The sequence below is a fragment of the Octodon degus genome, unplaced genomic scaffold (genome assembly GCF_000260255.1).
Source record: "Octodon degus isolate 3935 unplaced genomic scaffold, OctDeg1.0 scaffold00106, whole genome shotgun sequence".
Classification (NCBI taxonomy): domain Eukaryota; kingdom Metazoa; phylum Chordata; class Mammalia; order Rodentia; family Octodontidae; genus Octodon; species Octodon degus.
In genome coordinates, this window is record NW_004524682.1 from 4,012,479 (window position 1) to 4,028,649 (window position 16,171).

The window sequence follows — 16,171 nt, forward strand, 5'->3', positions numbered from 1 at the left end:
TGGGAAAATATAATTTCCCTAGCCATCTTGTAGGAGGGAGAAAATGTAGTAGTTAATTTTACATTTTATGGAATTATTTGTGTTCTGTGTGGTCTTGGACAAGAGCTCTCTCTGCCCTCCAGTTTACTCTTTATTAATAGGGATCTTAATTTCTGTCTTTCTGGGCATGCTGTTCCATGTTATTATATACACAGTACATTTTCTATTTATTATATTATGTATTATGTAGTATCTCATGCTGAAAGGCGTTTTCATCATCATCTCTATTATGGTTGTCCATATGGTTAATAATTGTAAGAAGATGAGCCAGGAAGATAGCTCAGCAGAATAATTGTAAGAAGAGAAACAAAACTTGGAAATGTTTGGAAATGTCACCTAAACTACAATACCTCCCGAACCATGAGGCATGTATGCTCCATACATGAAAACTTTTACATATTGTTTTTTCCTATTTATACATTTATATGGCATAATGTAATTTATAAACTGTGTATAGTAAGCCATTCATAGTAACTAATATTAGAAGAGAACAACTATTAATATACCATAAGAAAGGTTTGGGGCATGTTCTCTGTCTCTCTTTGTCTCTGTCTCTCTCTGTCTTTTTTTCTGTCTGTCTACTATCTCTGTCTGTCTCTCTGTCTCTGTCTTCTCTCTCCTGTACTTTTTTTTTCTCAAAGAATCATTAGATTTTTTTTTAATGAGTCATGGACCATACACATTTTTGTAGTTTAAGGTACAATAGGAAGGTACAATAGCAAGACTCAGAGTTATTGTTTTGTCAGTCTTGTAGAGGATTTATTCTTATGGTACATCTTAGCAACTTCAACATTATAATTTTTCCTTCCTTTTAAATGTAAGAATTTTCACAATAAATCTTCACTTGTCATATCCAAACTGCTGAATTTGCTACACTTTAGAGCTATTATTAAGTAAATAAAGGTTACTTGAACTCAAGTGAGCACTGCAATACCAGGACAAGCTGGTCTGATAACCATAAAGGCTGCTGAGACCAGCTGGCATGTGGATATGTTGGGTAAAGGGATAATGAAATCCCAGGTAGGACAGGGGGCAATGACGGGAATTTTTATCTCACTATTCCCAACAGCATTCAATTTACTTTAGGAATTTTCTGTTTAAAAAATGTGGTTCAGTTGCAGATAATTGAAACTGTGACATGGTAAACTGCACAGAATGGGATACTATTGTCTAGTTTGTTCTATATTTTAAACATCAAATGTATAACAATATTAATTTTGATCATTTTGCTTTTTCCTTATTTTCTATGATTTTTTAAAAAATGTTCGCATGTCTTATTTGATATTAAGATTACAGTAGCCTACCTTATTCTTGGGATTCTTCTTTTATTTTCTGGACCACTTCGGGTGAACCTGAATCATTACACAAGTATTCTGATGGTGAGTTGTGGGACAGGTTGGAATTGTGTCACTGAAGATTGTGCAGGTTCTTCCCAAGAAGCTGTTATATGAGATCTCACAGAGGAGAGAAAATCTCAGGTGAGCCACTCCAGTGTCTTTAGAGACTTGATTGGCCTTACGGGGAAGCAGCACCAGAGCCCCCAAAGAGTTCTTTAGTTTATTGTAAGTACACCAATGCTAATTAAAGGGATAAGGAATAAAATGCTATTTTATTCTGTCTGAGACACTACTGGCAAAAAAAAAAAAAGGGAGGTAGAAGAAACAACGCAGCAAGTGAACTGCTGTAGTCTGATGGAGGGTGTCTCAGTTACTCTTCTCTTGTTGCTGGGACAAATACCTGACATCTTAAATGAAGGAAAGAAAGATTTATTTAGCTCAGTCAGTGGAAGTTTCAGTACATACTCCACTGGCTCCAAGGCAGTGGTACACAGCAGAGAGCGACCTTTCAGGATGAGGCAAGAGTGACAGTAGCTCAGGCAGCTAGGTAGCCTCTCTCCCTTCCTTATACTGTAATGCAAATTGCCTGCCCCAGGACACTCACACCCATAATCCCAGCAGTGGACCAAGAATCAGTCTACTCCAGAAGCTGCCCCAAGACTGCATGAGGCTTTGGGGAGACAACTATACACAAACTATAACAGGGGGATCACAGAAACCTAAGATACTGAACAGTGTTTTAAAAATAAAAGGGGGAAAAAATCTTTTTGGTAATTTCTTATTAACTGAGTTTTGTGATGTTTCATTTAGAAATGTTTTATATTTTTGTCGTTTGCTTTTGAGTGAGAAGTATTTTCTATGGAGCTATACAATATGATTTGTTATTACATCACCCTCAACAAGATATGAATTAGCTAGTATACATTCAAGATACTGATTTTTATCACTAATCATATTTTGGAGGGGTTTTCATTTCATAGGTTTATGTAGTAGAAGCAGTATTGTCCGATTACCTTTCAAATTTGAAGTGTTCAAAGTTTAAAGTCAGGTGTCAGTAACTTTTCTCTCATTGCTGAAACAAAATGCCTGATACCCACAATTAAGGAAGTCAAGGTTTTCTGAGCTCACAGTTGGTGGAGGTTTCAGTCCATACTCAGCTGGCTCCAATGCTGGGTAGCATGGCACAGGGGCAGCAGTTCAAGGCAGGAGAAGATAGCAAAGCACCATGAGCAAAAAGGAGGTAAGAACAAGATGCTTTTCCTTTATATCCTCTGCAAGCTGCTTGCCGTAGGGTGAGTGTCGCTCTCATGCCATCGTCCACCTCCATGTGCTCCTCGTGCACAGGCTCAGGATGTTTACAGAGTGATCCTGGCCCCTGCCGAGTCACTTAAATTTCTCAATTGGACAAAATGAACGTACCATTACAACATCCTAGAGTATAACTATCACCTAGGGCTATTCTGTACCATAGGAAGTAGAACTGTTCAGTACTTAGTTAAGCTTCTAAACTTCTCAAGCAGACAATGTATCAACTATTACAAGACAAAGATTTTTAACAAACTGAACATACACTTTAAGGCCCAGGAAACAATTTTTGTGTTGTCTGCTTTCACATTAATCTTGTACAGAAAACCTTCTTCACTTTGCTTATGAAATTGTCTTAAACTTTAAATCCCTACACTATTTAGTCTCCTCTCATTAGAATATAAACTACTTGACATGCCCTGGCTTTATAACCCCTGAATTTTTGACCCATATTTTATAAATACTAGTTAAAAGATGTTTTAGCTCCTCTTAGTTCATTTTCTGTTGCTGTAACACACTGTCAGACTGGGCCACGGTTCAAGTCAGAAACCACCTCTAGTGAGGGCTTTCGGCTGTCACCTATCTCATGGTGGAAGGCCCCTATGTTATGGTGGAAGGCACAACTGTTAGCCCATGAGAGAAGGGAGAGAGAGGAGAAAGGAAAGAAAAAGGAGAGAGGGGAGAATAATGTATTAACCTATTCATGGAGGTGGGCCCCTCATGAGCTAAGGGCAGGAGCTTCAAGAAAGGATGCATCTGAGACAGAAGCCGAGCTCTTCTGCCATATTGTACACTAGCACTGAATCATTAATATTCCCCGAATTCATGGCAAGAGGTTTAACCAAGGTCTACACTCTACATAGACATTACTGGGAATCATATTAGAGGCTGCTGATCTCAATGAGGCACTTTGTATCTGTTAAATTTAAAAAGATACTGTAGGTTTTCGTTGAATTTTAAAGTGTCACTACACTGTATCATATCTTTGAGTCTTTGAACAGAGCAGTTTAAATAACAAGAAATAGTCCTGGAGACCAAGTCCACATTTCACAAGTGTTCATTTACAAAAGACTACAATGATCACACAGGCTTAAAAGGTTGCAATTTTGTTTAAAAAAAAAAAAAAAAAAGCCTGCTAGAAAATTAAGTATTAGCCATCTATGAAAGGGTTATGGTAGTCTGTTATAAAGGATCACTTACTGAATATACAAACAAGCTTAACTCTTAGGTTCAGCATAATTAGAAGACATGAATTATTATTTAGAATTTTAACATAGTGTAGGCATTACCTCTTTTAAATTAGTAAGTAGAAAATATATCAGAACTCTCAGATAGAATGCAGAAAAATGTACATTTCTGGAACTAGGTAATGACTACTCAGGCAGAGGGCATAAGCATCAGATCAACTCTACCCCCAGTTCTGTTTTTATATACCTCAAAAATGTACTGCAGCTTTGTCCTGAATGAAAAAAAAAGTACACTGTTTAAAAAAACAACTGCAAAATGGGATTTATTTACATTAAAATGTGGAATACGTATATACACAAATTTAAGAGGCACAATCTGTTCTGTACATGAATTGTAATGTTCACTACATACTACATACATACAGTAATACCTGTTGGTTAGTGGTATGAGTACAAACACAGTACCAACACATTCCTTGTAAAAAATAAATCACTCATTCACAAATTCTAATTACACAAGACAGTATTTTTAGTTATATACTTCAAAAAACATCAGCCAAATGTACAACAAAAACTTCATTTTATGAAAAATGATTTCAGGCTGTTATTCATGAATAACCCCTTTCAGAATGCATTACTTTTTAAATAAACTATACTGATATCAAATTACATACATATACACATATATACCCTAAAACATGACAGGTGACATAAATTCCTTTTTTAAAAGGTCTACTCTAGAGGATATGTTACACTAGTGCCCCTAACTTCCAACATTTCTCAACATGTTACTTCAATTCCACTTCTAGTTTGAGATTAGTTGCCCAGTTTTACAATTTTTCTTTTAAAAGAGTTAAGAGATTGCCTTAAACCATATCAAACATCTGAGAAATTTCTTTTTTTTTTTTTTTTTAAATCTTAAAATGCTTTAGGTTACAACTGACGCTATGTGGAATTTCTGAAATAAATTCAACACTCTTCACTCAAAGACTTTCAGAGATAATTTTCAACTCTAAAATCTATAAAAGCCTTAAATGAAGTCCAAGAGAATACTTATTTTCATAATGCAGTGAAGGATTCATCTTTGGCATTTCTCCATTAATTCTAAAAACATAATATTTTATATTTTTCCTATCTTCCTACTACACATTTTCTGTACATAAAAGCATGACTGATGTTCATATTTTAACAACAATTTCATTTCTAAGAAATATTTTTCTTTTTAGAACTGCAAAAAAGCCTTAATACCATTCACTTTTTTATTATGAGAAGTAGAAATGATTTGATGTTGGTTAAGTAAATTTGCTTAAATTTTCAATAACTGGTAACTCAACATCCTTTTAAATTCAATACTGGATAAAACAGATATATTCTACATTAACAAAAAAAGTAACACAAATATAACTTTTGAATATTAATATGAAGCCTACATCAGCACAGGAAAAACAATACCGTATTTCAGATTATGGCAATTGAACATATATATATATATATATATATATATATATATATATTTGGTCCCTGTGGTTTTTCTTAAAAGAAACAAAACAAACACAATTGCTATAAATGAGGACTTGTAATAAAATTTTCTACATTGTTTTCTACATTAGACTTATTTGTAGTATTCACAATTTTTTACTCTCATACACTAAGCATTTGGATGAAAACAGTACAACTATTTAAAAATAACATAAAATAAAAGGCCCCTTACATTTGAATTTAGTCATGCAAAACTAAATATGGAGGAAAATTTCAGTAAAACTGAACATTTGCTAGGTTAAATGCATGCATGCTACATGGGTTTATTGAACATATAAGCAAAAGCATAAAATATATTAGGAATTAATGTTATTTAACAATGTGTACAAAAGTTTTGAATAAAAATGAGATAATAATGGTGATTTTATTGTGCAATTAATAATTCCCTACTGTTTTATAATCAGGCAGAACCATAGAAAGCCAGAGAATGATGTGGAAGAAATAAAGGAACTGAAATATAAGTTGAACATTTCTACTATCTACCATAGAAAATTTGCATAACTAGCTATTTTAGAAACAAAATAAAACTGCTCGGTTAGGTATATTAAAAGAATCTGGAGACCAGAGATGGCAATCATATGACACATCGTGGGATCCTGGGCTGTGAAAGTTATGTGTATATGTCAGCTAGTATTAGATATGCAGATTAATAATACTATCTTCCAGCCCACATAAATACCTGGCATCAACAATGTCCTTCAAGTATAGACCAAAGTAAGTAACATGTGATATGCAAGTAAAGAAATGACCCAGTCCTACTAATGCAATTTAGTAAGAACTAGGTATCTTACAATTGGCACTATTTCACGTTAGACGCATATGGTAATCTATTCCCAGAAACCAGGATATACACCCACCTACACTCCTCTACTACGTTTTCCAATTCTAACACTTTTGAAGTATTTGTTGGAATGGGTCTGCTCCACAATCAAATAGGATCAATTTGGTCTCATTTAATCCTAAACAAAATGCTACATAAAATTTTCCTATATGGAAATGCTGCCTTGTAGGTAAATCCATGAGCACTTTAGAGATTTTTTTTTTTTGGAACCGGTGGTTTGTTAAAGGGAGAGATCGTTAGACAAAAATCACAAAGAGTCATCATTTCTGCAGAATTCAGTTGAAATTGGTTTTCTGTAAATGCTTATTGGGAATTTCTAAAGCACTGACCTGGAGTGGCCAAGAGCCGCCATCAATCCCTGCCTGGATGGCCACTCCTGTCACCACCGCCAAATCGGGGTCCACAGACGTATTGGGATCCTTCCCGAAGAACTCCTGAATGACTTGGCGGATGCGAGGAATACGAGTAGAACCCCCAACTAAAACGACCTCATCGATTTCCGTCTTGTCTAGATGGCCTTCTTTTAACACTTGCCGAATAGGCACGAGGATTTTCTGAAAGAGATCCTCATTGAGGGTATCAAAGAGCTTCCGGGATATTTCTGTTTCAAATAAAACTTGATTTTCTCTACTTTTCTTTTCAGAAGGGCCAGGTCCAAATGCACTGTTCACATGGCGGCCATCTGCTGAGGTAAGTTTGTCCTTTGGTTTAGTGTCTTCACCCTGAGGTTCCTTTCGGTCCTTTTCCTCCACAGTTAGTAATACTGATATCTGGGCAGACTGATGAAGAGTCAGATTTAACTTGACCATTTCCACAGCTTGCCTTAACCTGTGGATTTCCTCTTTCCTAGAAGGGAGGAAGCCATATGTTTGATAGATCTGTTTATATAAGTACTGAAGCAACCTCTGATTGAAGTCTTGCCCTCCAAGTTTATTGTTTCCTAAGTGAGAAAGTAAAAAAAAAAAAAAACAACTTATTTATTTGTACAGCCATATTTGTGTATAAATATATATTTATATGCATTTACTTATATATAAAATTAATATTCATAAGTTCCTTGTTAATGTATTAAGACTATGCATATAAAGACATTAAAAGGACACAAAATAATTTTATACCCAAACAGTACTATTTAAATAGAAATAATGATAATTTTTTATATTGCTGGCTCTTTGGGTAGTTATTTAGAAACACTGTATGTCACTAGTCTCAAAAGAAAAAATGCTTTTTACAACTAAAAGTACCAGCAGGATTTTTTTTCCATACTTTTGATTACATGATTAAGAGCTGAAGAGTAAAAAAGATCATTTTAAAGGAAGAGTATAGCAATATAATATATGTCTCCAGCATTTAACTTGGTTTGAGACAGAGGGCAGCTAAAAGAAAGAAAAAGTAGCTATTACAACCATAACTTACAGCTTAGTTTTTCAATAGTCTCAGGTCCTTAACCTAAACTCTACAAACAATAACTTTAAACAAGAAAAATATACAGTGAAGACTATGATGTCTTGGGGAACACTAAATTAGATTTTCTAAAAATATGTATTTCAGAAACATATAATCAAATAAAAGGAACTGATCATTCGGCACGTTAAAATAAATTTTTCAACTCTGCTCCCTTCACCATCATCATGAAAACCTGACTAGCTCAGTGCTCTAGACCTGGCTGTTTAATCTGATTGACAGGCTATCCTGTCACTTTTAATGCAAATTATTTCTGTACACACACATAAATTAGTGACATATACAAATAGCATAAACAAAAAAGTACAAAATGCGGTCAAATAATTCTGAAAACAAACAAACATATCACACATTAAGTATTTTTTTATTATTCATTCATTCATTTATTTATTTTTGGGGGTGGCTTTAAAGAAAGTATTGTTTCAGCCTCTAATTCTTATTTTCTTACCAGACATTGCTCGGGTTAGAAACATCCCGCCTTGTTTATTCAGTAAAGACACATCTAGAGTTCCTCCTCCCAAGTCTATTACTAAGACATAGAAAACATCAGCCTTGTGGAGACCATAGGCCATAGCTGCTGCTGTGGGTTCATTTATTACCCGTAAGATCTTCAGTCCTGTATGATTGGTTGGGGGGAAAAAGAATTTGTGAGTGAATGCTATTAAAAAATTTTCATTTGGGGCCAGGGAGATGGCTCAGTGGAATAAGCACTTCCCTGGCAAGCACAAGGGTCTGAGTTCAATCCCCAGTTCTGCCAAAAAAAAAAAAAAAAAAAAAAAAATTCTCATTTACTGCATAACATATTTATCTTTTATGATATGAAATTTATTGCATAATAACCAAAGAAGTCACAAACTCAATAAAAATAATGAAATGATAAACATAGGTTAGGTTAAATATCATGGCATCATTAAAATTATTCTAAAATTTTCAATATAAGGACATAAAACACCAGGCTTAGTGAAGTACGGTATCTCTACTCTTTATTAATATTTAATTTTCAAAGTCTCCCAGTCTTTAATAGTATATTCTACGTAGGCACACATACACAGTAGAGCTTTAATTAATATGCACGATTACGAATTATTGTGCAAATGAGATAACTTCAATCTGCGATGTTACAAGACAACGTCCCTTGTTTAAACTTCAACATACACACACAACAAAAAATAAAAAATAAAAATAAATAAAAGGGCCGGGGAGATGGCTCAGTAGAATAAGCGCTTGCCTGGCAAGCACAAGGGCCTGAGTTCAATCCCCAGTTCTGCCAAAAATAAATAAATAAATAAATAAATAAATGAAATAAAAATAAAACAACCATAAACGTCAACACTTCAGGGCTGGGGAGATAGCTCAGTAGATTGAGCGCCTGCCTGGCCAAGTGTAGGGTCTAGAGTTCAATTCCTGGTACCGCAAAAAAAATTTTTTTTTAAATAGAAATAAACAACACTTTAAAAATGTGATCTTCAAAGTATGCCACTACCTCTCAGGAGATATAACAATATTTAAGCTTTGAAGAACTCTTCTACCTTTCTCGGTAGCTCTGTGACTTCCGTACCCTGCACTGGCCACACTAGCCAGCTTCCTGTCCTCCATTAGACCACACAATTCCCACTGTACTTTGTTTCACTGTTTCCATTCCCTACATAGTCCACTTCCTCCGTGTGTCTCTATGGCTATCTACCTCATTTCTGTCAGATCTTTCTGACAGAGACCTACCTGACCACTCTAAACCTTACAAGTCCCATCCCCTGACCAGCAATCCCTTTATCCTGCACTTCTTGTGTACAGCTTGTTACTTTCACATATACGTATATATGGTATTTCTCAATTAGAGGTGACTTTATCTCCTGTGGGCACGGTAATGAATAAAGGCATTTTTGACTATCTTTTCTTAGTGGGGACAGACACAGCAACTATCTTCTAATTAGAGGGCAGAGATGTTGATAATACCCTGTAAAGCACAGGACAGCTCCTTACAACAAAGAATTATACCACCCAAATGTGATAACTCATTTCGCAAGTTTAATTCTTTCTGCTGTTCTGGTTGCAAAATGGACTACGTGAGAACCAAATTAAATTTCCTGTAAGGTCAACATTGATCCTAACCACTGAATTTGATTTTGTGTTTATTTTGAGCTTATTTGGTTTTCTTGTGTAAGAACAGAATTTATCTGTTATCTACAAGAGCACTTAATATTGGTTGAATAGCTTTTTTGAAACCATTATATTCATTTTAACACTAGTTTTAGAACAAAACAAAATCCTTCAGTATTCTCTCTCAGCCTCTGTCTTCTCTCTGATTTGCTCCTCTTCTGGAAAATATACTTTGCATAGTTATAAAGCTTTCATAAGTATCTTTTAAAAATATATATATAAACTCATCTAATTTACCTACCACATAGTTTATGTGCCTACAGCTATAATTTACAAAGTCATAATTCTGCCATACAAGATTTCAAACAAAACAAAATCTTGAGAGAAATACAACTCAAGAAAGGACGGCATTACCTGCAAGGTTAGCAGCTTCAACTGTTGAATTTCTCTGTTTTAGGTCAAATTCTGCTGGTACAGAAATGACAGCATTAATGACAGGCATTCCAAGATATTCCTCTGCCATTTGCTTTAATTTCAACAACAATCGAGAGCCAACATATTCTGGAGAAACAGTGATGGTCTCATTGCTTGTCACAGAAAACTCAACCATTCCATCTTTGTTTAGCACCTGTGAATAATAATAAAAAAAAAAAAAGCAAAAGGGTATACATGCATATCTATGTTGCACACACAATGGATTCATTCAATAAAAATTTAACTGTATCTTTAAAAACTTATAACATTTATTATAATCTACCGGGTACATTTGCTAAGACTAGCACTTTTTAATGTCAGACATGAAAATTCATAAAATGAATTCAAATTATAGTTGGTAAAAGACTATAATATTCATTATAATAAAAATTCACTATTCACAATAAAACTATAAAATGATTATAAAATATCCATTATCACAATAAAATTCATTATTCACAATAAGATTCATTTTCCTTTTCTTTTCCATAATTTTATTGAGAAACAAATAGCAATGAGACAGTTTCAAATCAAAACTGGTAGGACAGTTTCAATAATTAACACATTGCATACATCCTTCCTAGTGGTTAATTGCTGTACAAGATGCAGACATGATATCCTATTTACAAACACTATTAGAACAAATCCCTCTATTCATTAAGAGAATGCAACTATATATAGATCTTAGTCTTTTGAATACACAGATACAAAATGGACATTCATCTGTATCCCCTTTAAGATTCATTTTCAAGCATATAACTACGGCACAGAATATTCTCACCATTTCATGCGAGAGTATCTTGTGTTATCTGCTACGAGACCCTCAATGGATGACTTTCACTTAAAGAAGGCATTTTAGGGATCTCCAAATTGCCAGAACTCCTGAAAGCATCATACACTTGGAGTTCTCTGGAGCTCTGTGACTTTGTAATTCCACACTGGCCACACTAGCCTACTTCCTAACCTCTATTAAACCACCAAATTCCCATTGTGGCTTGTTACACTGCTTCCATTCCCTATGTAGTCCATCCTTGCATTTTGTAGTCAGTAGTAAGTAAAATAAGGGTTCCTGAATACAGGCAAATGGATATTTAACCTGATAAAACAAGATAGCTACTACCAGGTGGCTAGCAGGTGGGCTGCATATACAACAGACAAAAGAGGAACACAATCCTTAGTACCGTACAAGGACAGTACAAGGTTTCATCATGCTACTGGGATTGGTGGCAACTTTAAATTGATGAATTATTTATTTCTGTAACTTTCCATTTAATTTTTGGACAGTGGAAAGTATACCTGTAAAATGCAACATCACAGATAAAAGTGGGCCAATATAGTGGTAACAGTTGCTCAACCATGTTTGTAATTTAGGATCTTCTTTTTCTTTTCTTCCCAATTAACTTGTGTCCAAAAATAATAGCGACCTAAAGGAATTTTTGGGGGGTGTGGAAGAAGGGGGATGTACAGGGAATCAAGCTAAGGACCTTGGGCTAGCCTGGCAGATGCTGGGCCACTGAGCGATTACCCCAGCCCTAACGAAAAACTCTAGTGCTTCCTTATGCTCCTACCTAAGAAGCAAATATCATTCACCTTCTTAATTCCATGAAAATATGTATTGTATGTTAACACGTCATCCTGACTAATGCTGTTTCACTTAAAAGCTAGATTAACTTTAAAGTGTACTATCCTAGTTTTATCAACAAATTACATTATTAGCAATAGTAAAGAGAATTAATCTAAGAAATCATAAGAAATTTTCACCAGTCATTCCAAATCTTATAAGCAAGTTTCAACCAAGAAAATCTTATTTTTATTTACTATTTTTTTTAAATGTATTTGGTTGTTACAGGGTTTCACTGTACAGCTTGGACTCATACTGATCTTCCTGTTTCAGCCTCCCCAGTGCTGGGATTATAGGTGTGTGTCACTATGGCCAGATTCTGACCAGCTCAGCCCGCCTGGGAGCAGGGCTGGCAACATGCCGTGATGGATGGTCCCTGTGCTTGCTTAGGCTTGCCCAAGCAGGCCCTTTAGTCTGCTAAACTATCTTGCTGGCCCAAGAAAATCTTACTGTCTACAAAATCTTTTCACCACCCTGGAACAAACAAATCCGAGCAACACAGATGCTAGTAATAAAACATACAAAGATACCAGTACCATCAAAAACAATGAAAGAATCAAATCACCTAAAAACTGTTGTTACAGTTTGTGTCTAGCTGTCCCCCGCCCCAGCTCATGCAGTCATAGGGCAGTTTCTAGAGTTTGTGATTCATTATTGTGGGGTGGATGCTGCACTTAACCTGGAGCAGGTAAATTACATTACAATGTAAGGAGCTAAGAGAAGCTAGCTGCTTGAGCTGTAGCCACTCCTCCTTTTTGCTCTGCTCTTTGCCACTGCCCTGAAAGGCTGTCCTCTGCCAAGTACACTCTGCCTTGGAGCCAGCTAAATGTGGACTGAAAACTACAGTAACTGTGAGCTAAACAAACTTTTCCTTCCTTCATTTTGAGTGTCAGGTATTTGTCCCAGCAACAAGAGAAGAATAACTAAGACAACTGTAATGTAAAACAACTGTTACATCAGTAAGTAATATAGTTTTAATTTAGAGGAAATGTACTGCTTTAGATTATTTTATCATTAAATAAAGATTATAAAATCCTGAAGAATTTTATATAACAGAACACAGTAAGAGACCTAGAGGTACACACATGCATAGGCCCAACCTCTGAGATAATTGTGCTATCACAAAAATAAGATATTGTACACTGATAGGGGACTAATCATTTCATAGAGGACCAGTCATTTCACATAATCACTAAAAGATAACGCATACTTCCTCACTGTATATAACACACTAATAAATTTCATGTAAATCAGAAAATACCATGTCTAGCTTGAGCTCTTCACATGTGCACAAACGTACACACTCACACACTGCCTACCTATAGTAAGCACACGGTGTTCCATGAACCTTCGTGCTACCTGGAAAGAGTCAGGCAGTCATTCTGAGGATGGTAGTGCAGTATGTGGTGAGCCCTAAATCCTTCACAGCCTGGGGAGTCACTGCATTAACTCACTCTGCAGCTGCTGTGGAACCCCCTAAGTGAACTAAGGTAACTCCAATAGACATGTGATAGAATGTTTTGTAATGTGACATCAAAACAGAAACTGAAATAGGTCTACTAAATAAACAGTAGGAAAGATTTTGCGTTAATCTCTTACCTTAAATGGGTATCTGCCCATTTCACTCTCAAGCTCTTCAGGGGTGAAAACCTTACCTATGAATCTCTTGGCATCATATATTGTGTTTTGAGGATTTGAGTCTGCCAGCTCCAAGCTCTCATAGCCCACATAAACATCATGGTCGGTAAAGGACACCATGCTGGGTATACTATTATGACCATTTTCATCCGGAATCACCTTTACTTTTCCTGTGCCAGGAAAAAACACTCCAACAGAACAATAGGTGGTGCCTAGGTCAATGCCAATCACTTTAGGAGTGGGCAATGGTAAATACTGCTGTGCCAAATAGCCTGCCAAGAGGAGAGTCAGAACAGCGGATCCTGAAAATAGGCATAAAAGACACTATCAGGCAAGTAACTTTAGCAAAGACCTCTTATACCTTTTTATAAAACAAAACCCAAAACACACATCTCTAAATATTTTATCTTATAAACCTAGTAACATTTTCCTTATACATCAAACTGATATAATTAAAAATGAGGTATTGGCAACACAAACAGCCCCTTATGTTTATGTAGTTCACTAACAAGGGAATAAGGAAATAAAACATAATATTTCGGTGATAATACTGCTGAGGTTGATTGGAAAAACCATCTGAAACAAAAGCCAGATATGGTTGAATTCTGTGGTCAAGTAATATTTAGATTTTACAGCTTTCTAAACATTTTTAGTAATCATTACTAAAAAGAAACGCTATTAACTGAACTCACATGGAAGGCTTTAAGCTAAAGCCATCTTTCTTCCTTTTCTCTTGCAAATGCATGAACTGGAGGCAATGATTTCAAAAGTTAGGTATTAAACTGTCACTTTGTAACCGAGCATATCTACTTTTTCATGTAATTAAATAAGAATTAAGGCCACAATTCTTGCAGAGCCAACTCTTAAATATTTCAATATTTATTTAGGGCTAGATATGTAATATTAGGAGATGCATAAAAGTGAGCAATTCTGACGGCAACGCGTGGGCAACTTTGCCTCCCTATTGTATCCTCCATGACAGGAACACCAGACGCTCAGCAAATACTAATTAAAGCCAAACAACTCAATATGAACCAATGACACGGCTACAGTAAACAAAAATGAAAAAAGACAACACTCTAAATTTAAAGTCACTCTTAGTTCCAGGGGCCTTGCTACACGCCCCCAAACGTCAGTCTGCAGTTCTGACAGCTCATCCTCAACAACTCACCCAAAAAACGACACCCAGAGCCAATCCCACTTCCCTGTTACACCCTCAGGTAGGTTTCAGATGCATTTCATCGTTCTTAGGCGGGGAAGGCGATTCCCGACTCGATGTGGCGGGAAGAGTACCGGCACCCGAATCTTCCCAAACCCAACATCGTCAGCTCGGCCAGCCAGGCGTCCAGAGCTCCGGATGCCGACGGGGGTCCTCCCGCTTCCTCCACAAAAGCGGCCCTGGGAACCTTCCGGCGCCCGCACTCAGCCAGCAATTCCGAGCCGAGTTTCGCTCAGTCCGGCGTCCTCAGGACAGATGCAGCGCGTTCCCACCACTGTCCACCCCCACTTACTCCATCTGTAAATTGCCTTGCTAACTCCCCTCCCGCTGCGCCAGGGGGCTCCGCAAAGTGAAACAACCATCCGCCCACTCTGGCCTCCCCAGACTTCCCCGACGCCCGCCTCAAAGACAGAGAACAGGGACCAGGTGGGCACTGACCTAAGATCGTCATCTCTCCGGCCATTACAGTCCCGCCGAAGGTGCTTGGGATGACTGGACCTTAAGCAAGGCTCCGCCCCCTCGCCAGCGGCGGCCCCGCTACCCTACGGGAAATGTAGTCCGCTGGCTCTAATACAGCCCTAGATACTACCGCTCGAATCCCACCGCGGACTTCAACTACCGACAGGTCGCAGGGTTTGGGCCTCCATGCAAGAGCTTCCAGTGACATCTGAGCCGCCTTTTCACGTACGGGCTGCCGAACCAATTGGGCTGAGGAGGAAGCCAACCCCGGCAGAAGGACTGGAGTTTACAGTGTATAATTAAACCTGAAACGCCCCGAGCCCCTTTGAGGTAATAATTTACGTCAACTTGCCCCCGCGCTTTGCATTCTGGGAAGTGTAGTTCTGGCCTGTGCTGAGCCAAGTGAAGTCCTGAGAGGGTGGGTACCAGGAAGGTATTGCCTTAATGGTTCTGTTCATAATCAGGTACAGCTTTAGCCTTTGTTCTTTCATTCTTCTACCATTTAAAGCGTGATCCTTTGCTTATGATTTCGATTGTAGTTTTCAAAAACCCTGTTCCCCCTCATCTCTGCCAGCCTTACCAGGGCAGAAAACATCCTGTGGCCTTGAGGAAGAGGTCTGGTCTGGTGTTCCTACTCTTGTGCTCAAAACAATTATGAAATCATCTTTAGGCCTCTCCTTTTGGGATAAATTAATTCAAATTACCATAATCTTCAGTCAGTGGGATTTAGGAAGAACGCAGGGATAAGCTTTTTCTATTACTAACATTGAAGAGGGCCAATTAAAAAAAAAAGAAAAACAAAAAACACAGTTCCTCTGATTTCTCTTGAGTTAAGTTGTAAGTGGCCAGAACTGCCTTTACAGACGGTTCTGTAACATGTATTGGCCACTTAGAATATTTGTGAAATGTTTTTCAGTTTTTAGTCTATAATAAAACCCAATTTTCTCACTT

At 36.9% G+C, this 16,171-nt stretch overlaps 1 protein-coding gene across 1 annotated transcript; it reads right to left on the reverse strand.

Moving 5' to 3' along the window:
• Window positions 1-6,447: 6,447 nt before the first annotated feature.
• On the reverse strand, window positions 6,448-15,280 carry Hspa13 (heat shock protein family A (Hsp70) member 13). Its single transcript, XM_004639083.2, has 5 exons — window positions 15,200-15,280; window positions 13,504-13,844; window positions 10,224-10,437; window positions 8,161-8,328; window positions 6,448-7,188 (listed from the first exon to the last, which is right to left on the reverse strand). The coding sequence occupies exons 1-5, from the start codon at window positions 15,222-15,224 to the stop codon at window positions 6,524-6,526; spliced, it is 1,413 nt and encodes a 470-aa protein (XP_004639140.1). The 5' UTR covers window positions 15,225-15,280; the 3' UTR covers window positions 6,448-6,523.
• Between the last annotated feature and the right edge of the window lie 891 nt (window positions 15,281-16,171).